The following is a 25,869-nucleotide window of genomic DNA, read 5'->3' as shown; positions in this document are numbered from 1 at the left end:
TCTGGGGTTTTCTCATTGACCCTTTGCTGCAGTGATGAGTATGGACAACTTTTTAGCATCCCCTGGAGCTGGAAAAAGTGCTGGATAATTTGAGAGACTGGTCTAAAAGTCAACCTCAGAACCATGATGTGCTGTGCTGAATCTGTGGTGGTTTGAGCTTGTAAATTAATTTCTGGGTTTGTATTTGAATGATGCCCTCATGTCTTGGACTCTTTTGAGCTTTGAAAGCGTGTGCATGCAGCTGCTGACATTTTGGCTTTTTCTCCATGTTTCTTTTCATATTTTCTATTTCTTCACTGGTCCTGGATAAATCAGTTTATTTAGGAAGCCGTGCCAGGTTCCTTCCTGGCTTCTCTTCCTTCTTTTAGAGGCACAATGGTGATTTGGCCAGTTGCATCCCTACTTTCTCTGACAACTGGGAGTTCTTCCTTTTACTTTATTAATGACACAAGTTATTTGAATAGATTTTTGTATTTTACATGAAGAAGATTTAAAAAGATTCTGTGTGTGAATGTTGGCTTTGAAGTGTTCTGAGATGTGATGCCAGTGGCTTTCCTGATTCTATTGGGCTTTTCATGGAAGTCTTCCACCTTCTTTTTTGCCTGAAAATCATAAAAGTTTGTTGACTTACTCCAGAATAACTATGTTTTTTTTCCTAGTTGATCAACCTTATCTGGTAAGTACAGGCTGTGGTGAGAGAATGCTGGAAGAGGCAGATGCCCAGTTTAAACCTGACGCTAATACCAGCTCACTGATAATGTGGTCACTCTAGGAGAGGGTACTGAAGCTTTGTGTGATTTATATAGGCTCAAATAATTAAATCAGGTTAAAGTCTTGCTAGGCTTGGCTGCTGAGCTTTGTGGCTCTGTTAGGGCAGAGATGTGATGTGCTTCTCTAGAGGGAAAAAGGCTGCCAAGTTCCATCTCATTGGTATTTCTGAAATAAGAGTAGCCTTTATGTGGCCAGCCTGTGATGAAGTGTCCGGCAATCCAGTTTAACAGCAGTACTGTCTCACTTAGTGTTAACCTTTTGCCAGTGGTATTGCTCCCCTGAATTTACCTGCAACTATATCTGATTCACCAGACTTATGGCAGGTGACTGTTAATTTTGTCTCAGGGCTTTTTTTTCTGGTGTAAAACACTTCAGACTGCAGCTTGTTTGCCATACAATTTTCATCCAAGACGATCCTTTGATTTATTCCTATGGAAGTAGCAACACCCTTATGAGCCTACACTTGTACTGTTGATGCTTTCATTTTCAGCTTGTGCATGGTGCCCCATGGTTTCATGCCCAGAGTGCTTTTTCCCTGTGCTTAAAGCTGCTGTAAATTCTCCCAGCAGACTTCCAGGTCCCACCATGAGGGTGTCCGCTGCGGGCAGCGAGGCCAAAGCTCGTGGTGCCATCAGTGCCAACAACCGACGCAGCCAGAGCTTCAACAACTACGACAAATCCAAGCCTGGCCTTCTCCCCCCAGCCCCAACCAGCAGCAATGACAAAGGTAAGCAATTAACAACTTGGATTTTTCCTAATGATGGCTTCAATTCGGAGGAAATTGGATTTAAGACTGTCTTGAAGTTGTGTGTTGTAAATATGACATCTGTAATCCAAAAGCCAGCTGTCTCTTCTTGAAAAAAGTATAGTCCTCCTTTAATATATCTGAAGTTGTGACTTGCTGTCCTGAAGGTACATCCAAAAACATAACTTTAAAATGTGCTGGCACTGGTGAACCATGTTTTTTCATTTTGCTTCAAGCACTGATAAGGGGGAAGGAATTAATCATAAAACAAGGCATTTTGATGATTAGTTTGACAAGAATGAAAAATGACCACTAAAGATTTCTGCAAAGTTTTTATATGATAAATAGTACAATTTGCTTTCATGCCCATTACTGTTGTGGACTATCCTGTAAGAGACAAAATTACACAATTCCAATCTGATTTCAGGAATCATCTAGTGTTGTATGTGAAGGCAGGAACATGTTTTATGAACGTTGCAGTGAAGTGATGTCTGTGGCAGCATCAGGAGCACTCAGAGCCATGCTGTGTGTGAAGCAGAGCTTTTTTGAATGACATTTACTGACTTTGTGTCCATTCACTAATTCAGTGACCTGCCAGCATTCATTAGCCTCAGTTGGCAGCTCAGAGTGGGGCTGGGGGCTGTGGCTGGTGAGAGCTGAGCGCATCTCTCCAGCCTGGCACAGCCAGATTGTCAGCGTGGGCTGGCAGCAAATCCCACGTTCCCAAAGTCATTCTGCTGACAAAGGAGCCAGCTCTGGGCCTCAGCACAGGCTGCCTGCACTCACTTGACAGTGGCAGCCCTCAGGCTCAAGTCTCCTGGCTGGCCGTGCAGAGGTTCTGATAACTGTACTGAGCACTTTGCTCCAGGGAACAGCACTGCTCTGGGTCAGCTGCTCTGTAGTTCTCATGCTTGGCTCTTTCCAGGAAACTCCGCTCTTCCTTCTCTGGGAATTGTTACCCGAGGGCTGCCTGTCAGTAGGTTTTGCAGTGTTACCCCAAAAAAGTTGTGGTGGCAGCGGAGGACCCTCCAAGCATTCTCCAAGGACATTCTGAAACACCCTGCTCATGTTTTGTATAACAGAAAAATAAAATTCACCTCTGTCTAATATAATTATATTACAGATTAATGTATTAGCATAATAAGCTAATAATTTAGCAATACACATTGGTAAATCAATGTGTATTCTTTTAGAATGGTACACTGTGTAAACAGTAATGATTTAACTGCAACATCAGCATGTAATAATTGTCTCTAAACCTGAATTAGGTCTGGCTTTCAGTTCAAAGAACAAGTTAACAGCTTTTAGTGTGAGCAGTAGAAACCTTGTTTTCCTGTGTAATATCTTCCCAGCCTCTTTCTTTGTCCTTCCTGTGAATATTCTTGTGCTCATGTCCCCTTATCACTGGACTGGGGAGAGGTGAGTGGGATTTGTTTTGTCCTGCACATGGGTAGGGTGGCCAGATGGTCCCTGCTCCATATGGGATGTGTGAGGTTATGCTGCAGGCAGGAGAGGACCTCCATCTATTTTAGCTGTTTTCTCAGTCAACCAAGATTACTAAATAAGGAAGGTAAAGTACTGGTTTTAGTCTTCAGAAAAGAAAAATAAAGAAAGAAATCCGTATGCATACAGAGAAATAACAATAATTTGTCAACTAACTTAAATATCAACTGCTTTTGCACAGTCAGTTCAGGGAACCCTCATTCCTCACTATAATTCATCTCCTAAGAAAGATAAACTGGTTGCTGAAGAAGCACATGAGATGAACTGCTTCCTACAAATATTACAAATGACTAAAGGAAACAAGGCTAGCTCTTAGGCTGGCAATCTACATAAGTTGCATTAACTACTCAGAATTTTGCTCTGGTCAAAATTTCCAGTCATAAATTATAGTCTTTTAAAAAAAAAAGGCTCATGTAAAGTTGAACTTGAACTTTTCTTAAAAGTATAATCATGACACAAAGTTGGCCTACATCCATGAGAAACAAAAGCAATTGGTTTGACAAAATTTTGGCTTATTTTGAAGTTAATTGTAACATTGCCAGGCAAAGTTTATTGTCAAAGTGCTAGGACAATTCAGGTTTTCTGACCCATATCCTGTGCTTTGCCTAAGAAAATGAGACTTACATGAGTGTGCTGTGTGCCAGGCTTGGTAAGTTTTTGTCTCTTTACCTAGTGCCTGCTCCGTTGTGTTTTTGAGGAAGGAAATGGCAGAAATAAAACTCAGCCTCTTTTGACATTATTGGTCACTTTGTGATAGAAGGTAGCCTTCAGTGTTTGAATCATTTCTTACAAAAAGTAGGTTGTAATTTTTAGCTTTTATTAATCTGTGGCCTTTCCCTCCGAGTGCAAATTGTCTTGTTAGTCATTGGTCTGTGGCTTGTGGCAATGAAAGTGCATTAATTGAAACAGAATTCATCAGAAAGGAAAAGGACAGCAAATGGAGCATGGAAGAACAGCCGGCTACTGGGAAATAAATAACCCAGATTATTCAGAAGATTCTGTAAATCAATTACTGATGAGACCACTGATTTCCTAGAAAACTTGGGGAAGGGTTTTGTGCAGTATCAAAAATCATTGCACCATTGCAGAAAAAGGTGAGGTTCTTGGATGGATGCACGTGTTTGACATGAGGTGCACACGTGCTCTTAGCAAAGGAACATGGAAAGAGATGCAAATCTTCTCTTCCCCACAGCTGACCTTGTGTCCTCAGTATTTGTTTTCTCAGTCTCCACGTGCTGTCTGACACCACTTCCAATATATAGAGAAAAGTGTTCTTTAGAAAGGATCACTCAGACACCTGGTTCAGTCCTTCCCTGAGGTTAGGGCCTGATAGCTTTAACTTGCTTTTTGGGGTTACAGCCTCAGTTTATATGCAAAATTCCTCTTTTATAGGGAATTTACCTGAACTCACAGGAATTTCAGGACCCTCATTCCTCACATCATAAAATGATAACATGCTGTAGTATGGTTTTTTATTTATTGTCATAGTGATTAGCCATTTATAATTGCAGTTACGTTCCAGAGAGGATATTTTTATATGTGTAATTGGTGGTTTATTTAAAAGAAAAATGCCATTAAAGTTTTAATTGCATTTTTGTCTTGTGGGGAATTGAGCACTTAGGCTTGTGGGTTTTGGGGTTATGTCATCCTAATCCCTTCATACAACAGGAGCCAATTCTCTTCTGAATGGTCAGAATTCCTTAGCCCATGCTTATGTAGGAATAGCTTTGGTTTGCTTCCTTGTCCTTTAATGTCCTTGAACACCACAGGTCTCCTGTGGCATGGAAGGCATCAGACACTTCCCATGTCACTGCTGAACTCATCTAAGTTATCCAAAACTTTTCTAATGAATGTAGAGAAGCAAATGAACATTGCATTTCAATGCCTGTGTGCAGTTAGCAGTTGCTTTGAGGCTCCTCATTACCACATCTTTCTAATTGTCTGACAGAATCACCAGATAAAATACAGCCAAAATTTGATTTGCAAATGGAATGCAAAAATCCATATGCAGTTTAGCATACATGAATCTATTCTTATACATGGCAGTGAGGACCAGAACTGCATCCTAGGTGGCATCAGGAAGGAAACTTAAATCTATTGAAACCTACAGCTTCAGTAAAGACTTGGGTACAGTAGGTTTTCTCCTGAGTTTATGTCAGTGTTTTGCTTGCACACAGCAGAGTCTCTTGAGACATGTTCTCAAAGCAGCCTGAGTTCTGCAGAATGGTGGGGATTTTTGGCCAGCTCTGAACACCCTCATGCACCCATTGTCCTCACTGTTCTGAGGCACTCAGCTTGCATTTTGTAGTCTCAAATGTCTGATGCTGTTGGCTGGGAATATTCTGCCTATTACTTGTGTCAAATCTATAAAATCAGTGAAATTATGAAGCTGTAAGAGATATCAACTTAATAAGCCACCTCCACCATGTTGATGATGTGATACAGTACTGTGACAGGCTTACGTGCTTTCTTTTTGTTTTTTTCTTCTACTTTGTTCCCAATATTTTATTTAAAATAATCCTACAGAGGGCAGTAGACATCTGTGGGAAAAATTACACTATTCCTGTGGATTGAATGTTAAATAAAATATCAGTAGAAAAAAAATTGTATTACCAGACTTTACCCATTTCTGCTTGAGATCAAATGAAATGGTTATTACTCAGGTTTATAAAGAAGGCAGGTTGACGTCAGGTTTCTCTTAGATAGCATCAGAAAAAGGAAAAACCTCAAGGATACATGCCTACAGATTCAGACAGTGAGGTGAAACAAATAACTGTTTTCATAGCAGTGTCCATATGGGCAGGAGATAAGAAAAGTGTGTGTTCCTCTCGTTTTATTTTATTTTATTTTATTTTATTTTATTTATTTTTTTTATTTTTATTTCATTTTTATTTCTTTCAAATTTTGGGTAAACCTTTTTAACTTGGAACACTGTGTATTTAATAACTGCCTTTTAATATGTGAAGGGTAGTCACTGTGTTCACAAGGATGTGTGATGGCAGTTCAAGGGGCACACGTTCCTTTAGGGGAAATCAAAAGCCTGGAAACAGGAATGAAGAAGAATATGAGAAGAATAAACCATTGGAGAAGTTTGTCCAGAGAAGGGGTGGGATTTCACTTGTTTGGAAGCATTCAGGACTTGCCTTGGCAGGGCCCTGGATAACCTCACCTCAGGTTCCCCAGGCCATCCCCAGCTCCTGCTTTCAGGTGGAGCTTGGGAGGAATATCTCCAGAGGCTGCTTGTGACCTACACTGGTTACCACATTCTGATACCTCTAAATATTATTTCCTTCTAAATTTTTTCTCAAGTGTAAACTGCTGAAATAGGAAGAGTTATTAAGGCATTTTGAAGGAGAGTTAAGGAGTTTCTTTCCTCTTTTGAACTTCATGTTATGAAAATAGGACTGACTGCCATCAGTGAAACGTTGGCAAGGAGATGCCAGCCCCACTGCAGTGAGCAGACTGGTGTATGGTTACACATGCCACATGTGTGCTCAAAGGGTGTGTGGGCAGTTATATTTTATATTTATCAGGTTCAGGAGGCCAGGGCACCAGGTTCAAGGGCACAGTGCAAGAGGCTGTGGCAGATGTGGTCAGAGCTTCAGCAGGAAACGCTCTTCAGAGTTAAATCAGTGTCTCCATGTCAGCTGCACTAGGAAACCCATATTCATTTCTCTAAATGCCCTCTTGTGAAAGAGTAGAAAATCCTAAAGCTGGAAATGAGCCATTGGAATTTCTACTGCTGATGATAAAAATGTTTCATATTCAATCCTGTACTGATATAAAAATGCATGACAATACACTCCCATGACTTGGTTCTGTGTGATACTGAGCTTGTCTTGAACTCAGCATTGCTTAAGGTCATTTAAAATGGCAGATTTGGATTATGTCAAACCCTCAGATTCAATTGAAAAAGGCTACTTTAGCAACTGAGAGGAAAAACTCATCTTTGTGTAAAGCAAAGCGAGAAATGTGTATAAGGAGATGGAAACTCAGAGTTCTTGTGGGTAATGGCTTGAAGGCTGACATATTCAGTAGTATTCAAATGGGCTTTGAAACAGAGGGATGCTGATAAACACAGAACTCTGCATAAACAGGGCTTTGGAAAATCTCTTTTGCTGTTTGGTACTTGAAGGGCTAATTTATGTTCTTTGTCTAAAAGAAAGGTTACAAGGTTCCCTTTTTACCTACAAGATACCTGCAGTGACATTTACAGCAATAACAATTCTTCCTTATCTCAACAGATAGTGTGTGGGTATCCATTTCTCAGGAATTTGATATTAGCCCAATTAAGACCACAAATTGGATAGAAATTTTAAGAATGAGGGTGTTTAGCCATTGAAAGAGATTAAATCAGACATAATGAGTCAAAATTTAATATTTGCCCAGAGCTGGTGGTTAGACAGAGGTTCCAGTTTTGGCTCAGAAATTACTGAGCCCTTTTGTCCTTAAGATCAACATAAATGATCTGGAAAATTTACCTGAAAGAAAAATCTTTCATTCAAGCACATTAAAATGGAGGACAAGTCTTCTTCTGTGGCTTTATGTAAAATGAGATGAAATATTTCATGTTCTGAATGATTGGATTTCTGCTTAGCGTTTAGGGTGCCGCCTCTGTGCTCCGCTGTGCTGGCATCCAAGAGATGCTCTGGTTTTATTGACCAAGGGTTTTCCCTGTAAGTCTGACATGTAAAATAAATTTACAGGAATTGTCTCAATAAATCCATTACCAGAGCAATAGGTACTTTCTGTTGTTCTGCTGTGTGCATTACCAAAAGCAGATGCTGGAGTAACCCAATCCACTTTTATAAACACAGTATACATTGAAGGTATTTACAAAATACTCAGGGCGATTTATTTTGCCTTGGATGTAGTACAGTGATCATGAATTTGATGATGCAAGAGTAAAAACAAAAACACAGAGAGAAAGGAAGGACTGTGAGGTTATCTGAACAGCATGCTGAGGAACCTGGTACTTTCTTTTGGTGAGTCATAACTTGGAAGTACAGATACGGCTCCTGGCTTACACTCTGTTTAAAGAACTCTGCTTAAAATTTTCACAAGTTTGCAGCTTACACTAAATATTTGTAGAATTGCATCTGTAAAGAACATGGGGAGTCTGTGCTCCAGCTCTGAAGGAAAATCAACTGTATCCATGTAGAAAAAATATCTTCACTGTTTTATGAATTTCTAAGCTTATACCAACTATGTTCAAAGTCCTGTGGTATTGTAAAGCTCCACTCCAGCCATGATTAAGCCTTCAGCCAGGCTTTGTTTAGGTAGAGGATGACATATTTTTAAAAGCCAGATTCAGCCAACTGACAGGTGCTCACAAGTCTGTTCTGAAATGTCTCATGACAGGGGTGTGACCATCTCTTCCACTGTACCCCTTCCAGTGTCCATTTGGTCTTAAAAGTAGCTGTTAAAAACATGCACATAAAACCATTCTGTCTGGCTAAAAATAAGGATGTTTTTGCTCTTCCTTGACCCCTGTCATGTTTGTTAATCTTCATGTATTTGAAGGCTTAAAATGTCTCCCTTCAGCCTTTTCTCTTGTAGACTAAGCAATCTTTACTACTCCATCCTTTTTCTTATAAGTTCCTTGTGATAAATCCCTTTAATGTGATAAATCTCTTTTATGTCTGGATGGTCTCTACTGGCCCTTTTGCAGTTTGTTAGTCTCCTTTAGAGGGGTGCTGGAGCTGGACACAGCACTCCACCTGATGCCTTATTTTGTTGCTGTACAGCATGGAGTGATTATATCCTTTGTCTTCTATCCTATGATTCTCCAAACCTCTGATTCCATCTGTGATGTTCCTAAAGCATTTCTGAATACATTTGTATTCCTTTAGTGCCACATTATGGAGTGTGCAGCTGCAGAAGTGCAGAAGTTTGAGTGTCCTTCCTAAAAGCAGAATTCTTGAACACTGTGGAAATCTGGTGTTCCCTCTTGGACGTGATGGCCTGTGCAGATATGTTGTAGAAATTTTGCTATTTTTGATTTATTTTAAAGAGATTTTAGTTCATCCATTAAAATGAAAACTCCCCTGTAGCAACAGCATCTACAAATTTGTTCCCATGTTTGTTTTGATCTTTCCTTTATATCAGCTGCATTCTGCTGGGACTCCTTTTGCTGCAGAGAAGTTGCACAGTTGTTGTTTGACCTTTTACATTTAGGCATTCAGTTTCTTCTTTCTCAGCACACACCTCTTCATTCAGCCTCAGTGAATGAAGTCTTACTGTCTCAAGTTTATTTCTCCAATCTACCAAATGTATTAATGCTGAGAAGTTCCCCTGACATGAGGCTCCTGCCTTGTGTCAGAAGGTGACCCTTGTAAGAGCCATTAGTGTCAAACAAGATACTCACCTTTGGCCAGCTGAGATATATGTGTGTCCTGGGGTATGGTTTGCACCCTTTCACTTTTCTAATCAAGGATGCTTTTGAAAGATTGGCTCATCTCAGTAAATCCTCAGTGACATCTTTATGTTGGGTGTGTGCCCATCAAACAGCTTAAAGACAGCCAGGAAATAGCAAGCAGCATGGCATGTTTATAGGGCAAGATGTGAGTCTGCAGTGAATCATATTTGTGCTTAATTTTACAACTGTTCAGCTGGCTGAATCTGGCATTTAAAAATATGTCCTCTTCTACCTAGACAAAGCCTGGCTTAAGGCTTAATCATGGCTGAAGTGGAGCTTTACAAGACCACAGGACTTTGAACATAGTTGGTATAAGCTTTAGAAATACATTAAATGAGGCAAAAATGTACTTAAACGAAGTTTCAGGGAAAAAAATATCCTAAAAATTTAGCCAGTGACATGTTCTTAACAGTACAGTTCATGAGGATAAAGATCCTGATCTTTGAAGTGAAATTTAACCTTGAGAAGCATCTTCTTGCCCAGTGTACATCTGCATAGCTGCCTTGGAAGTGGTGGAACCACGTTAATTTATACCAGCTGAAGAGCTGGTCCAGCATTTCGTGGCCTTTGCAGTGCCTACATGTTTCCTTTTAAAATAAATATTTACAATTTCTCATAAATTTATTGTTGGGTGCAGTGTGCCAGAAAACCAGCCATGGAAGCAAAGGTTCACTATTAAATCATGGGAGAGGAAAGAGCAGTGGTGCTACAGCCCAGACTTGCCCAAATGCCAGCATGTTTCTGCCACCTCTGCAGGAGCCCCTTCTCCTTGGGTAGGAGCACTTCCAGCTTCCCTGGGCCCTTCCATTTGTGCCTTCTCTGCTGAGCCTTTTGCCTGTTCCTTATCCATAACCAAATATTCCTGAAGGATCTGGCACTGGCAGCAGAGAGCTGAAAGGTGGAGGACCCCGCCATAAATTGCAGTTTGTGTCTGTCATTTGGTTTTGATACAAATGGGCAATATTTCCTGACTGCAGTTCTCAGCCCACTGATTTTCATAGTGCCTGTTTCATACACCCTGCAAGAGAGATGTGTCAGAACAAGCTGCTAACTGTACATATAGTCCACTTGGAGTATCAAGTCTAATGAAAGACTCCATAACAGCTTCCTGCCTGGAATTCATTAATGCCTTTGAATAAGTCTGTTATGAGAAGTCTTGGGGGATTAAATTGTACAAATAGTCAGAAGGAAATGGAGAAGAATGAACAAGAATGGTATTTGTCTAGTGTAAAATGGAGAGTGCAACTTGTTTTGAATGGCAGAGTAAACTTGGTTTCGTTATTTTTATGATCATCTAACTGGTATGTGCTCAATAGAGGTCCCTCCAGCCTTTTTTAGGCATTCATGTCAACAGCATTTTGAATTTTACAGTAGCTAAACAAAAACAACAAGGAATTCAAATGTCTTAGTTGGTTATGGCGAGACAATGAGAAAAGGGGCTGCCTGTGCTCCAGTTTTATTTCCCCTCACCTCAGCAAAAATGCTGAGTCTTGGCTAAGTGAGCTGGCCAACAGCAGAAGCCTTGTTCCATGTGCTGGAGCTCTGTGTGAATGGAGGCAGCTTGGCAGGATCGTGGGCGTTGGGTTTCTGACATGTCCCTGGGCCTTGGTGAGGGCTCTCAGGGATGGAGCACATTTCTGTGAATGCCTGGACTGCTGTGGAAGTCACACAGTTCACAGCACTGGGATTGAAGTAGATATGATGGAAGGGAAGAACAATGTCATGGAGTAAAGGTAATTTTTCTGTTGTGTTACAGTGAATTCAACCACCGTTAAAGGGAAAATCAGTGGGCAGAAGTTGAAGGAAACAATTCTGCTCAGTTAGAAAGGGTCCTGAGCAACCTGGTCTAGTGGAGGTGCTCGTGCCCATGGCAGGGAGATGATCTTTAAGGTCTCTTCCAATACAGTTCCAGCCATAATTCTAAGGTTTCATCCTCAGCAAAGCAAAAATATTCCCTATTCAGGGCTTTTCTCTGGTTATACAGGATTTCCCTATCTGGCAATCTCTGCTTTAAAAAGAAAAAATTCTCTTGGGTTTTTTTGTGGTCCAGAATAGAAGAGAGAACAGAAAGCTTCAGCCATCCTGGGGGTGGAGGCCGTGCCCACCCCTCGTGGCAGCTCAGCCAGTTCTCCCAGTGCTACAATGGAAATGGAAATTTCTGTGGGCCACAAGAGCTGTGCTTATTTTGAGGAGGAACTGAGTGCCAGGGTGATCTTGTTGGGAATGTTCTGCTCCACCTGCTTGTGGTTTGGGTTATGGAAAGATTGGGATTTTTATAGTTGGCTCCTGGCAGGAATGCAGACATTTCCATACTTGGAGGGTTTGATAAATGATCATTGGAGAAGAGAACAACTCAGCTAAGAAGTTCTTCTCTGTAGGAACTTATGTGTGGTGCTTTAAAGGAGAGTCTTCTGGTGGGTGGATGGGAAGGGTCAAGAATCACCATTTATTCTTCTAGATGGGAAATGATGAAACTGCCACAGTGGTTTCTGCAGTTCTGACGCTGTAATGTCATAGAGCAGAGCTGCTTTTATTTCCTAAATTACAGTCTGGTTGTGGATTTACTTTCACATCTGTTATCTAATCTATAGGCTGGACTAAAAGATAGTTCTCTTCATAAGAACTGTTCTCATAGTTGTGAAATTAAAAAAAAAAAAGTTTGTTCATTCAAAAATGGGTAAAAATGCTTTTAAGTTCTTGACCCTCCTAAGGAGAGCAACTATGAGAACATCCTTTGTCTATGTGTTGCCTTTCATGCTTATAATGATGGACTTTGAAAGTTTTCAGTTATAGCAAATCAAAGTCCACTTGCTTTGAGTGAACATGACAAATGATGGGAAATTGCATATATTTTCTCCTGACCTTATTATAACATAAGCTCTCAAAGACTTCTGTGGAAGAATTAAATCATAAGCTTTCAGATTCTTTTTTTTCTTCTTCACACACGGGTGGGTTTGCAGATGCAGTTCAGTCTTTGCAGGAGCAGCTGAAATCAGATTTACCCATGCTACAGTGTGTATTGGCATTGGAACTGGACCACAAACATCTTTTTTAACAGGAACACTAGGAACAAAATAGATTTCAGGCCAAGATCTGACTTTGAAAAGAGGAAAGTGATCATTATTTATTGTAGACTGTGGCTTGAGTTTGAAAACATTTCTTTTATAGTCAGTTTTAGTTAATGCAGGTTGCTGAAGAAAGAAAATACCTCCCTCACAAAGGAACACATGGGAAATAATAAGCTTATTAACTGAATGCATGAAACCTGCTCCCCTTTTCATGAAAGAAGGGTCTATGCTATGCTGAATAAAACTTTCCCCTCTGCATGCTGATGTGTGCTGCACGAATTGACGTTGTGCTTCATTAGGAAACCCAGCATTTGAAGCTGCATTCTGGCAGCAGAACTCCTTTTGCTTACCAAACTTGGCCAGAGGAGTAAAAGAGCCAGCACTTGTTCATAAGGAAGAAACAGAGAGTCTGAAAAACTGAAGTTTTCTTAAGCTGGAGCAATTTTTCATGTGTTTTGGGGTGAACCTTTAATTTCTTGCAGTAACTGTGCGTAGTGCAATGTGACAAATCACTTGAGGATGGTCAATTTCTAGTTTCACTGTACTTGACCCAAGTACAAATCAAAATCCACCACAGCTGTGTAAGAAAGTACCTTCTTTCCTTTCCCAAAGATCTGCTGCTTAACTGTAGACTTTGTGAATATTGTTTATTCATTTCAGGTGCATAGCATCCAGTATTCACAGAATTCACTTTGTGGAAAACGTTAAGTAGACACTCTGAAAATTACATTACTGTTGCAATATATTCTATTTTTTAATGTTACAGTCATAGTATTGTCCTAATTCTGGTGTCTCTGACATGTTTGTAAATGGAGCTGCACTGTGCTCCTCCTACGCCACTGGCAACAGAAGCAAAATTCACTTCCAGACAGGAGGGTGGGTGTGGGGGCGTTGGGACAAAGGGAGCGTTGTGTTTATAAACAAATAAACTGGGGAAAACATACTTTAGTCAGTGACCAAACATTAATAAATAAATAAATAAATAAATAGATTTCCTGAAAACATTAAAAAATAATTTAAAAAAAAAGCTAAATTGAAAAGTTCTGGATTTTGCTGGGAAATAAATTTTGAGCAGTGCTTTGGGATTTGGAAAACAAGGCATTTCACTTGATCCAAGCCAAGCATCTTTTCCCAGAGGTCTGTGAACTGGAGCATTCATCTGTGCTGTTAGGATGTAGTTGGGGTCCCAGATCAAGCAACCCCTTCCCTTCACTTGCAGAAGGAGGCTGTGGAGCTTTCAGAGCCCTGTGTGATGTGGTGGCCTCAGTGCTGTGCAGTGACCTGAGGGCCAGCTCAGTGTCTGGGACAGGGTCAGGCTCCCCAGCCAGGCTATGGACCTGGCTCTCAGCTCCCTCCTGTCCCAGGGCAGTGGCTTTGTGTGGGCTCTGAGTGCTGGGCAGTGCAGGCTGCCTTTGTCCATCCCATACCACATTTCCTGTATTGTTCTCAAACTGGTGTGAAGTACCTGTTTGAGAAGGCAGATTTCTTTCCTAAGAAATATATATATATATATAATATACACACACTCAGACCACCAGCTGAGCTGAGTTTTTGTGCCTGCATTTGTTGTACTAACAGGGTGTACAACCAGCTCTTCTACAGACACAGCCCTAACTGGTCATTTTTGTCACCCTTCTATTGCCCCAGTCCGTTTTTTCTGAGCAAGTGAAGGCTTCCTTGCCCATAGTGATCAGTACATTGGTCCCTCCCAGGACCTGGTTGTAAATCCATCCTGGGCATGTTCATCAATCCCAGACAGCTATGATGATTTCTGGGCATGGCTGTTCTTTGTGCTGGGATTTGTTTAGCATGATGAGGCCAGAAGACATGGATTAGGAACTTAGTGTTGAAAGTACTGTCAATCTCCAGTTCCTATAGCAATATCTCAATATTGAGATGGGCTAGTAGTATTTTAAAAAATAATTTGTACAAATTAACTGTACAATGTGCACAGTTGGGATTTTCATGAAGCTTTCACTTCATTGCTGGACGTCGTCTGTGGAAGGCAGGCTGAGACAAAGGCTTGCTTGTTCTGAGTTTGCAAAAGGAGCCTGGTGCGGTGTGGGGATAGGAAGTAGACTGTGATGAGCAGGAGGACTTCAGGAAATGAAAACAAAAACAAAGCAGCAGTGTATGGTAAGAGGCAGCAAGGAAAGAGCAGTGGTGCAGCTTCTGAAAGCAGAGTGAGGAGCTCTGCTGGCAGCTTGTGAAGAGCTTGTCACCTTCCTTCCTCTCTGTGTCAGGGCACTGGGACTCCTCCCACAGTGGAGGAATCCCTGGAAGGGCTCAAGGAAAGGTGTAGGTGTGGTGCTTAGGGTGTGGGTGAGTGGTGGGCTTGGCTCTCTGGTGTTAGTGGCTGGACTCGATCTTGGTTGTCTTTTCCAGCCTTAATGATTCTCTGATTCCTGTGCCATTATCTTTCTGGTCCTCCTTAACACATTGGGTTGAATTCAGCAGGCTTGAGCAGAGCAGCAAGAGGCCAGATATCACTGTTTGAGATATTTGGTGGCTTGATTTTCCTTCTATGTCACACAGGAGCAATACCCTGGAAGTCAGCAGGCTGGCACAAGCTTAGAAGCAGCATAAGTCCTGTCTGTGTCTGTAACCCAGCTTCTGATTCCTTCCAGCTCCATGTGGGTACTTGGCCATAGGAAAAGGACTAGCAAAACCAGCCAGTATAATAGTTAGTTACTGATTAAGAGTCGTGGAAACCTTCTGGCTTCAGTAATGGTTTTAAAAGTATCATTAGTTCCTGCTATTTCACTTTGTCCATAACCATGTGAAATGGCTGAGTTTATTATTAAGGAGTCTCTAATACTGTTAGAAACTCAATTCTGTGCTAAGTCAGGAAGATGTATGTGACTGAAATCTTCAGTAGATCTGGTTTGGATCAGAGGAGGGAGGTTAACAGAGCCGTATCTTCACTGAGCAACTGAAAGTGAAGTAAAACAGTCCCTGTGTGGCTGCAGCAGCTCGTGATTTACAGGGCTGGATTCACAGGGCTGCTCCTGCTGCCGAGAACGCACGCTCTCCGCTGCTGTTGATTTTTGAATTAAAAAAATGCAGCTCTGTACACAGTTTACTTTCGTGCTAGAGGGCAGGGAAATATAGGTAAGAGCCGTTAATCCCCAGCAGGCTGCTGGGCAGGCGAACAGACACAGATGACAAAATTTAATTGGAAACATGAGCAGTTTAACAGAAAACATATTTGTGATAATTGAGAGAGTAACATCTCCAAAAGGGAAACTCTGCAAAGAGGAACTGATTCAGAGGAGAAGTGGCCACTGGTAGGTGAGTGTGATTTTTCAAGCTCTCTTTAGGCTCAGAACTAATTTCTTAATAAGAACAAATGACATTAGGAGGAACTAACTAAATAATGGATTTGTTTTCTTTGTGGGGGAGGGCTGTATAGTTACTGCCACAAGTTTCTCTTACAGCTGTACTAGGATATGTGGTAGTACTTATTTTAGGTTCTTTACAAAAGGGCACAATTGGTTTTATTTTTGTAAGTGGAGTTTTCTTCTACCTTTGCATTGTGAAGATATTACCACCCCCACCCCTAATAACTGAAAGGACATTAGTTTTACTTTTTTCCTTACTCCTGCATTTTTTTATGTTTGAGGTTTTTCTAAGAATCGAACTTGGACTGCGAGTATTTTGCCAAAAACAGAGGGAACCCTTAGTTACAAAATAGTGCTGTGTTTTTGCTAATGAAAACGTATTGTGGGCTTAATAAGGGAGAGCACATTGCAGAACACATTTTGGTTTGAATTGGAAGAGATTCCTTTTCTTCCTTCTTTTTCTTGAAACAGCAAGTAAATGTAAATTATACAGTAGGAGCTCATTGCTGCTCTGCTGGGTAGGGAAAGAAAGCTGGCTTTTATTTTCTCTGAGTTTCACTGATATTGAAAATACCGATGTGTCTTTTTAATGTTATCAGTGTGAAATTCTTGATGTTTAATTACAGAAAGAATTTCACAGTAGCTCTAATACCAGGTACTACCGTGTTGATTTATTGGGTTGTTTTCTGTGTTTTTTTCCCAGAGCCTGCAGACAGCACGGCCTCCCAGCCCACAGGAATGAATGAAAATGTCTCATCCTCGGCTCAGAGCGGCGGCAGTGCTGCTCCTTGCAATAACTCCTCAGCCATCCCTCAGCCCAGCTCTGCTATTAAACCTTGGCGCAGCAAGTCCCTCAGTGCCAAGCACACAGCGACGTCTTCCATGCTGTCCGTGAAGCAGCCGCCAGCAGAGCCTCCCAAGCCTCCCTCGGAGATCGCCAAAGCAGCTCCCAACGCTCAGAAATCCATGCTGGAAAAGCTGAAACTCTTCAACAGCAAGGGGGGTTCCAAGGCAGGAGTGTCCGGGACCACGCCGGAGTGTCCGGGCTCTCGGGACAACAGCTGCGAAAAGCTGGAGGCGCTCCTGAGCTTTGAGGAGAGCGAAGAGATCGATGCCACCAGCCAGAATGCGAACAACCCGGGATCCATGTCCAGCAGCCCCAAAATTGCACTCAAGGGAATCGCACAAAGGACTTTCAGCCGCGCGCTCACTAATAAGAAAAGTTCTCCAAAGGGTAATGAGAAGGAGAAAGAGAAACAAAAAGAGAAAGAAAAGGATAAAAGCAAGGACATTACAAAGAGAACATCCATCACCGAGAAGCTGGAGCTGAAGGAGGAACCTAAAGAAGAACAGACAGCACTAACAACAACAGCAGAGATGCCAAAAAAGTCCTCCAAGATCGCGAGCTTTATCCCTAAAGGAGGGAAGCTGAACAGTGCCAAGAAGGAGGCCTCTGCCCCTTCGCACAGCGGAATACCAAAACCAGGAATGAAAAACACCACAGGGAAATCCTCAAGTGCCCCTGTTGCTGCCAAGGAAGGCGAGCGGAGCCGTGGCGGGAAGGCCAGCGCGGGGCTGTCCCATCAGAAGTCCCAGCTGGACGGCCGCCACTCCAGCTCCTCCTCCAGCCTGGCCTCCTCCGAGGGCAAGGGCGCGGGGGGCCTGCAGGGCAGCAGCAGCAGCCAGGCCGTGAACGGGCCCGCGGTGAGCACGCACACCACGGGCAGCAACACCGTCAGCGTGCAGCTACCTCAGCCCCAGGCGCAGTACAGCCACCCCAACACCGCCACCGTCGCGCCCTTCATGTACAGGTACGGCACCGCCGCCACAGGAGAGCAGGGCACTGTCCTTCTGCCAGGGATTCTGGGATTCGCATCCTCTGAGCCTCAGAGTGGGGAAAAACAGTGCTTGTCTCACTTGCTGTGCCTGTGTTTGTGCCACAGCAGAATGCAATATGGAGATTGTTCACCCACAGGGATGGTGTTCTGTTCCCTTGGCCTGTCAGGGCCAGGTGTGTGTGTGTGTGTGGGGACTGTGGGTGACAGCCACGGGATTCTGGGCACTGTGAGCAGGTGAGTGCAGAATGAATGCTTGGCAGATTCAGTTTGGATGTAATGGAATGTAGTGCGATATAGTATTATATAGAGTATTATAAAGTATTTATAATACTATATTGCTGTATTATATAGAGTAATACAGAGTATTATAAAGTATTTATAAGACTATGTTATTCTATTATATAGAGTAATACAGAGTATTATAATACTGTATTAATTACTTTATCATACTATAGTTATATAATATACATAATTATATATACTATACTATAACTAATTGCTTTATCATACTATATTACTCTATATAATAGAGTAATTATATATAAATATAAATACTTTATAATACTCTATATTACTCTATATAATAGAGTAATGTAGTATGATAAAGTAATTAATTAGCCTTCTGATAAAGTGTTTCATTAGCCTTCAGTGCAGTGCAGTTGTGTGCAGGGTTGAGTGCTTGGCAGATGTAATGTAATAACATGTAATATAGTATAGAATAATATAGTATGATAAAGTAATTAATGAGCCTTCTGATAAGATGGAGTTCTCCTCATCGTTCCTCCTTTGTCGGGGCCCACAGGACACATCCCTGGGGGCTCAGGAGTGGGGTGCCCAGGAGGGGCATTCTGGACACTTGCAGGGAGGTGAAGCAGCAAGGGAAATGCTACATGATGGAGATGTCTCTTGCTTCAAGAGTGCAGGCAATTCATGCATTTTCACAAAAACTGATAGCACCAGACTTTTTCAACTTTGTTCATGTCTGAAGGATTATATAGATGTAATTGAACTTCATATAACTCAACTGTCCTGTAGGATTAAGGATGGCAAACCAGATATATTTATATGAGAATAAATGATTTATTTTTATAAGGATTAGACTAATAGTTCTCAATCAGAATTATTTACTACACAGTATGGGCAGCCATGATTACTAGTACTACAGTATAATTCACTATTTTTGAATCAATATCAAAGGAATGATGTTGAAGTTACATTAAAAGCAATTATTCAGTAGAGATTGGTGTTATTCACCCATAGCAATGTGGGCACATCTCTTTTGCTCACCCTGCAGGATGTCCCCACTCCAGGAGGGCTCTGCACACACTCCAAGGAGGGGTGTGTTAGAAGCCCTTGTCATTAAAGAGTGGGATTGGGCTTTTCTAGTGCAAAATGACATCAGTCCTGTGTGTCCTGGCCTTTTCTAGTACAAAATGACATCAGTCCTGTGTGTCCTGGCCTTTTCTAGTACAAAATGACATCAGTCCTGTGTGTCCTGGCCTTTTCTAGTACAAACTGACATCAGTTGTGTGTGTCCTGAGCTTTTCTAGTACAAAATGACATCAGTCATGGTAGTCCTGAGCTTTTCTAATAGAAACTGACATCAGCCATGTGTGTCCTGGGCTTTTCTAGTACAAAACGACATCAGTCCTGTGTGTCCTGGCCTTTTCTAGTACAAACTGACATCAGCCATGCGTGTCCTGGCCAGCTGTGCCATCTCCAGTTATCAGTGGTGTCATTGTTGGTTCCTTTCTCAGGTGCTTTACCAGGTCTGCCCCATCTTCCCCTCCCTGTGGGGAGGTTGAGCTCTGCCCTTGATGAGTCAGGCTGGTTTCAGGGTTATTCCACACCAAAAGCAGCAAAAGGCCCCTTCTCCCTCTGCCCCAGACAGCTCTGTAAATTGGGCATCGTTCCAGTTGGTTTTACCCCCTCTCCAGGCACAGCATCCTGCTACAAGAGTCAGGTGAAATTAGGAGCATTGCAATAGTCATTCCCCACTGTGTCTTTACCTTTTTACAGCAGCACTTACCCTTGGGGCAGAACTTCCAGCTGCCTGTTGGTGTGGCTCTGTGAGCACAACACAGCACGACTTGGACAGTGAAATGAGTCACAATATCTTACTTAAATCTGGCAGGAAATCCTTACATCACCTTTCATTACCTGGCAGCCATAATATCAGACAATAAATTGGAGTTTGAAGTTGGTTTTGCCCAGTCATTTCTCTCAAAATGGAAGTGATGTTGAAGAGAACCTAGCAGGAGAGTAACATGACATCACATCTTCCCTGCTATATCTTCATGCAATACATACTTTATTGGAGAGGTTCAGATTAGCCACAACAACTGATGTTATTGATAATTAAGGAACATATGGAAATCCAAGTGTTTTAAGACCCGACCTGACGAGCTGCGAAGCCTATCTTCGACTATGAATTTTTTATTTTTTACAGCTGAGTGCTTGTTTCCATTTCTAGGACATAATTCAACATGGGACTAATGAATTATGTAAAGCCAGTCTGCTGGTGTGTTCTGAGGAGTGGGACAGAGTGGCTGAGGGCAGGTGCACTCGTTGTTATCCTTGAGGCACTTTGGATGGAGAGTGGCTGCACATCCCTGTTTGGTTTTGCTTTCCAGATCTCAGACAGGCAATGAAGGGAACGTGACAGCCGAGGCCAGCACAGGAGGGGTCAGCATGGATTCTGCTCTTTATGTCAAAACTGCCCAGCCTGCCCTCGAGGACCTCTCAGGTGAGTCCTGCAGCATGACCATTACTGGCTGTGGTTTGGTTAAACAAGAATGGGCTAGAGCAAGTTGATTTTATTCCTACTGCTTTTGTTCTTAATAACTCTATTTCTGTCAGCTCTTCAGCAGTGAACTGGGTGTCAATAATTTGAACTCTGGATGCTTAAGTTCAGCACAGGTGTGCACCCCAAATTTCATGAAATCACCAAGAATTCTTCCTGCTTAATGAGATGTGCAGTATTTATTAGGATTAAGCTACTATAAGAATCCTAAGCATTCTCAAGCATTGTTTGATTTTAAAAACTTCATTTTGGAGCTTACAGAACAGACTGTGTTCATTTACTTGATGTTTTGGTTTGGAGGAATCTTACTGTCACTCATATGAATCTGATCAATTTGAGAAACTCCCTTTGCAGCAATAGGGCACCAAAATCCAACTACACTCTATTGTGTCCACCACACAGAAGCTGAAGCTGGTTGTGGCTAGAATATGAGTAGTCTAATTTAGAAAGTAGCTGGTATATTTATGTAGAATTCCTGCTACTGTAAGTATATGCTCGTTAAAAAAATAAATTAAGCTTACCAATATAACAAAGTGATTTTCAGCAACCACATTTGGTTAGAATATACTAGATTCTACTAATGTGATCTAAAATGTGTTTGTAAAGTCACAGTCTGATCTCCTCCTGTCCCCATTTCAGCAATATCTATGACTTTTCTTACTGTGTGCTATTGCAGGATATCTCATCTGTAGAATTTCTCAGGTTTCTTTCCATCTGCTTAGTCTTGGTGTCCCCCAGTTTAATGTGGGGTTTGAAACCAAATGCCCTCCTTGGAAAAGTGGTGTGGCTAAAGGTTTCACAATGAGATCCATTTCATACTGCATTGTATATTCTGTCAATGCTACCTGTGTGCTGATGGCAAAGGCAGAGTCACTGGAGGGGAAAAGGGCTGCAGGAATGCCTAAGTGAACATACCTGTGTGTACAATTTATACATAGGTGGATTAAGGCACAAGGGATAAAATCCCTGAGAACGTTTTTGGGTTCATATTTAAATATGAGAGTTGCAAGTAAGAAACACAACGTCCAGCTGCTTAAACTTTTTCAGCATTGCCTCTTAATCATCATTTTGACTGTTTTCAGCCTGCAAACTGAGAAGTGTTTCTAGATCACAAAAGGTATCCAGTCTTTAATGACAGATGTTTTGTAAGTACAAACTATTACTCAACTAGAATATGTACGTCTTGGGATCCAGAGGCAGAAGACAGCTGAAAAACTCAAACAAGGGAGATGCAAACCCCAGCTGTGCACAGCCAGACCAGACAGCAGCATGCATGGAGGGGCCTTGGGGGAAACAGAGCAAACTAAACAAATAGTCCCTCAGCCAAAATTAATTACAAGAAATACAAAGCATAGCTGTTGATTTAACAGCACATATAAAACAACAGAGAGCATAAGTGGGGAAAAATGGAAGCAGAATTGTTTAAGGATGCTGCCTGCTCGTGAGGAGCTAAGTGATTTCAGAATTGAACTCTAGGGGCCAACTGTCCAATATCTGTCTCTAAAGTATACTTTCAATTTAAGCAGTGGAATGGCATTTAAGTGAAAATTTGGTATCAATTTAGGCATAAGAGTGATCTCAGTAGAAATTGCTGTAGTTTGTCTCCTGTGTGTTTTCCTAAGAAGTTACCTACCATTTGCCTTCACATATGTGAGAGAAATGATCTGTAAAAGAGCACTGTGACATTTGTTAAGCTGAAGGCCTATAAATATTTTATGGTTTTTACTACAAAAATATGTAGATCCATGAGTATAGAAAATGTTTTCTGTCCCAGAGACCCACTGGCTAAAGTGATCAGTCTTGTTAGGTGGATGTTTTCAGTCCAGCCAGACCATAATTGTTTGACCCTCTGGCTTAAGTGAATTGTAACTCAAGGAGGTGATTTCCCAGAGTAGAGACTGACTAAAAGAAAAATGCTCACATGGGCACTAAGCACTTTGGTCAGTGGTTTTGTAGCACAGGCAAGAGTGTGTGAGTGGGATTTTATCTGCCACCAACATGACATCTTTTAGAAACATGAAATTTAAAGCAGAGAATGTAGAAAGTTCCAACATCAGCTTTTTTTATCTGGTTCTTCACATTCCTGATGTGTGTAATATATAGATATCCATCTAAACTAGCAGTTGTGTGGGTGCCCAGCATCCTAGCAGCTCAGAAATGCATCTCACGTACAGAGAAGGCTGGTACAAAATGTGAAAAGTTTTACATTTACGGTAGTATTTTCTTTAGTCATGGGTTGTAAACCCTTTAGAATGAAATAATTTCCTTCTGTGCCCAACAGAAGCTTTGTGACAGTTTTTTGGAGGTTCACTGTTCCAGCTTTCAGCTTACAAAGAATAGGCTGGCACTACTAGAAATTCACTCTTTAGCCTCCTAGAGGATTTAACTCTATAAAGCTCAGCTGAGGTAGCGACCAAAGCATTTCTGAATTGACAGCTGAGAGTACGTAAATAAATTATGCTGAAGCACTAATTAAATTATTAATTTGATAAAATGAAATTATGCTGAAAAAGTAGGAAGACTTTATTTTTTGTGTACATAACCTCTACTTTTAAGGAGCAGGACATGAATGTGTTTAGAATAAAGTACTTAAAGAACAGGATTTCTAATGCTGTGAAAACTAAGTCATCCCCCAACTTTGTGTCATGTAGCACATTTTAGGAACAGTAACTGTGTTATGTTGACAAGCAAAACCTTTTGTTCTTTTACCTGAAACATCACTCAGCATGGAGTCAGCACAGTTTAGTTTGTGGAAAGCTGTTACTGTAGGACAAAGAAGATCTAGTGAAAACACAGCATTGGAGAAATTGCCTGTGTCAGGTTAATGTTAATTGCATCAATATATGAGATGGAAAGGGTGGTATTGATGGAGTGTGTGTTCTAATGAGGTTGAAAGTTAACCAGAATTTGAACTGGGTCAGCAATATCTCAGAGGCAGCAATGAGGGTAACCCTGCAGGGCCCATTTTGGTGTCAGGATGTGATGACGGCAGGTGCCTGCCAAGGGGAATGGAATCTCAATCAAACCAGCTTAGAAGGTCAGAAGAAAGTGCAATTGAGTGAGGCATGGAGAGCAGCTCAGTTCTGTTCCTGCCTGCTCCTCACTCCTGGCTTCCTTTCCTGCAGGGGAGGACCCAGAGACGCGTCGGCTGCGCACGGTGAAGAACATCGCTGACCTGCGGCAGAACCTGGAGGAAACCATGTCCAGCCTGCGGGGAACCCAGCTCACCCATAGGTAAGGGCACCTCTGGGCTCCTCACACAATGAAAACCACTCTCTGCAGCTCCTGAAAGATGGCTCTGCTCAGGTGGGGCTGGGCTCTTTCTCAGGCAGCACTGACAGAACAGGAGGACACAGTCTGAAGCTGCGTCAAGGGAAATACAGGTTGGATATTAGGAGAAGTTTTTTACAGAAAGAGTGGTAAAGTACTGGAATGGTCTGCCCAGGGAGGTGGTGGAGTCACCATCCCTGGATGTGTTTAAAAACAGACTGCATGTGGAACTGGGTGCCAGGGTTTAATTGAGGTGTTGGGGCTGGGTTGGACTTGATCTTGGAGGTCTCTTCCAGCCCAGTGATTCTGTGAATTCTGCTACTTTACATCTCTTACACCTGGGCTGCATCCTTAGAAAAATTATTAACACTGACATTGGGAGGTACTGATTTTGTAATTTTTGTCTTTAATGCACAGAATTTGAATAATGTTTGCTAGTTACTGAGATGTATGAAGAGAAATAGAAGTGATGGGATGGGGTGTGTAGTGACTCAAAGGTCAAGAATAGTCACATCTTGTTAAATGTGTGAGGTGATGTTTGAATATAAGTTACAGTTTAAAATGTTTCTTTTTACTATTGAGTAACTTCAGTGCATTACACCTCTCTCCCCGTGTGTAATATTTTGTTTAAATAAGAGGTGAACTGTGCTTGACCCATATTATCAAGTGCATAACTTAAATTCCTGACCAAACTTCAGGCAAACAAGTTCTTCTAATATTGTTAGTCATCTCCTGAATGTAACTGTTTTTTGTTTTTTTTTTGTAAAGCAGCATTTGGAAATCTTCAGCAATATTTAAAATATGCTGGAGATAAACAAAGATTGCTATTACATTTAAACATTATGTGAGTTAGATCTCTGCAGTGTTGAACAGGAAGTTGGGGAGAATAAGCTTTTGTTTTTTTATGTTTGGCCCAGAGTGAAGTCAGGGTCCTACCTAATGCTTGGTGCCTTATGTGCCCCAGCCCTACATGAGTTTACTGGGGGAACACTTTGTGTTTTGTCTTTTTGTCTGAAACTGAAGCAGAGCTTGCAAAGATGAACTCCCAAAGCTGGTTTTATTTGCAAATTTCAAACCATGAGGCAAACTATGACATAACACCGCAACATCTCCCCGTTGTTTTGTTTAAAGAAGAGGACTGGGATTGTGGCGCAGAATGCTTGCCAAACCACAGTTGGTAAATTGGTTCCTGCTTTTCAGGAGGGTCAGTGTTTTCCACTGAGGCTTCCATGTCACCCATTGGAGCACTCAGGGCTTCCAAATGGTAGACTTCAGGAGGGGAAGATGAGCTTGAAGTTTGCTTGTAAACCATGCGCTTGATTAGCCCGAAAACAATGCTAACAACTACAATAACAATAACTACAATAAAATTAGACCAAAATGTGAAGTCAGTCAACTAACTTTATATGGAGTTTAGAGTTATACACTAAAGCAGTACAGGATTGGAAACATATAAATGCTAATGGATTTTATCCCCATCTCTCCCTTCAAGCACCTTGGAGACCACGTTTGACACCAATGTCACCACCGAGATCAGCGGCCGCAGCATCCTCAGCCTGACGGGGCGGCCGACGCCGCTGTCGTGGCGGCTGGGCCAGTCCAGCCCGCGGCTGCAGGCGGGCGACGCGCCGTCCCCGGGCAGCGCCTACCTGCCCTCCGCGGGCAGCGCCTACCCGCCGCGGGGCAGCGCCGGCCGCTTCGGCAGCGCCGAGCCGGGCGCCGCGCGCTACCTGTACCCCGCGCCGCTGCGGCGGCAGCTGGCCACGCGCGGCAGCGGCCTCTGCCACGTGGACATCGCCGACAAGGCCGCCGACGACATCGACCTCGAGGGCGTCGCCATGGACGCCACCGGCTACATGAGCGACGGCGACGTGCTGGGCAAGAACATCCGCGCCGACGACATCACCAGCGGGTGAGTTCGCGCTTCTCGCGGCTCTTTGTCACTGCCGTGCGCTCTGAAAAGTCCCTTCACCAGGGTTTCTTCTCCCGGGAAGGTGAGAGACCTCAGAGAAAATATTATCTCCTAATATAGAATATTATATCGTTTGCTTAACATTATAGAATATTAATATTTGCTTAATATTATATAATAATATTATCTCATTTGCTTAA

The 25,869-nt window shown here is 42.1% G+C and overlaps 1 protein-coding gene across 3 annotated transcripts in view; it reads left to right on the top strand.

Moving 5' to 3' along the window:
• NAV2 (neuron navigator 2) overlaps positions 1-25,869 on the top strand; it is a 203,492-nt gene that overhangs the window by 79,358 nt on the left and 98,265 nt on the right. For all 3 annotated transcript variants that reach the window (XM_058807864.1, XM_058807865.1, XM_058807863.1), the window contains 5 exons: positions 1,341-1,498; positions 16,550-17,657; positions 20,318-20,430; positions 23,613-23,721; positions 25,250-25,669. In XM_058807864.1, coding sequence (XP_058663847.1) covers positions 1,341-1,498; positions 16,550-17,657; positions 20,318-20,430; positions 23,613-23,721; positions 25,250-25,669 — 1,908 coding nt within the window. The remainder of the gene's footprint in view (positions 1-1,340; positions 1,499-16,549; positions 17,658-20,317; positions 20,431-23,612; positions 23,722-25,249; positions 25,670-25,869) is intronic.

The sequence above is a fragment of the Ammospiza caudacuta genome, chromosome 6, assembly GCF_027887145.1.
Source record: "Ammospiza caudacuta isolate bAmmCau1 chromosome 6, bAmmCau1.pri, whole genome shotgun sequence".
NCBI classification, from domain to species: domain Eukaryota; kingdom Metazoa; phylum Chordata; class Aves; order Passeriformes; family Passerellidae; genus Ammospiza; species Ammospiza caudacuta.
The sequence above is the reverse complement of the archived record's forward strand: the minus strand, read 5'-3'. Positions and strand labels throughout refer to the sequence as shown.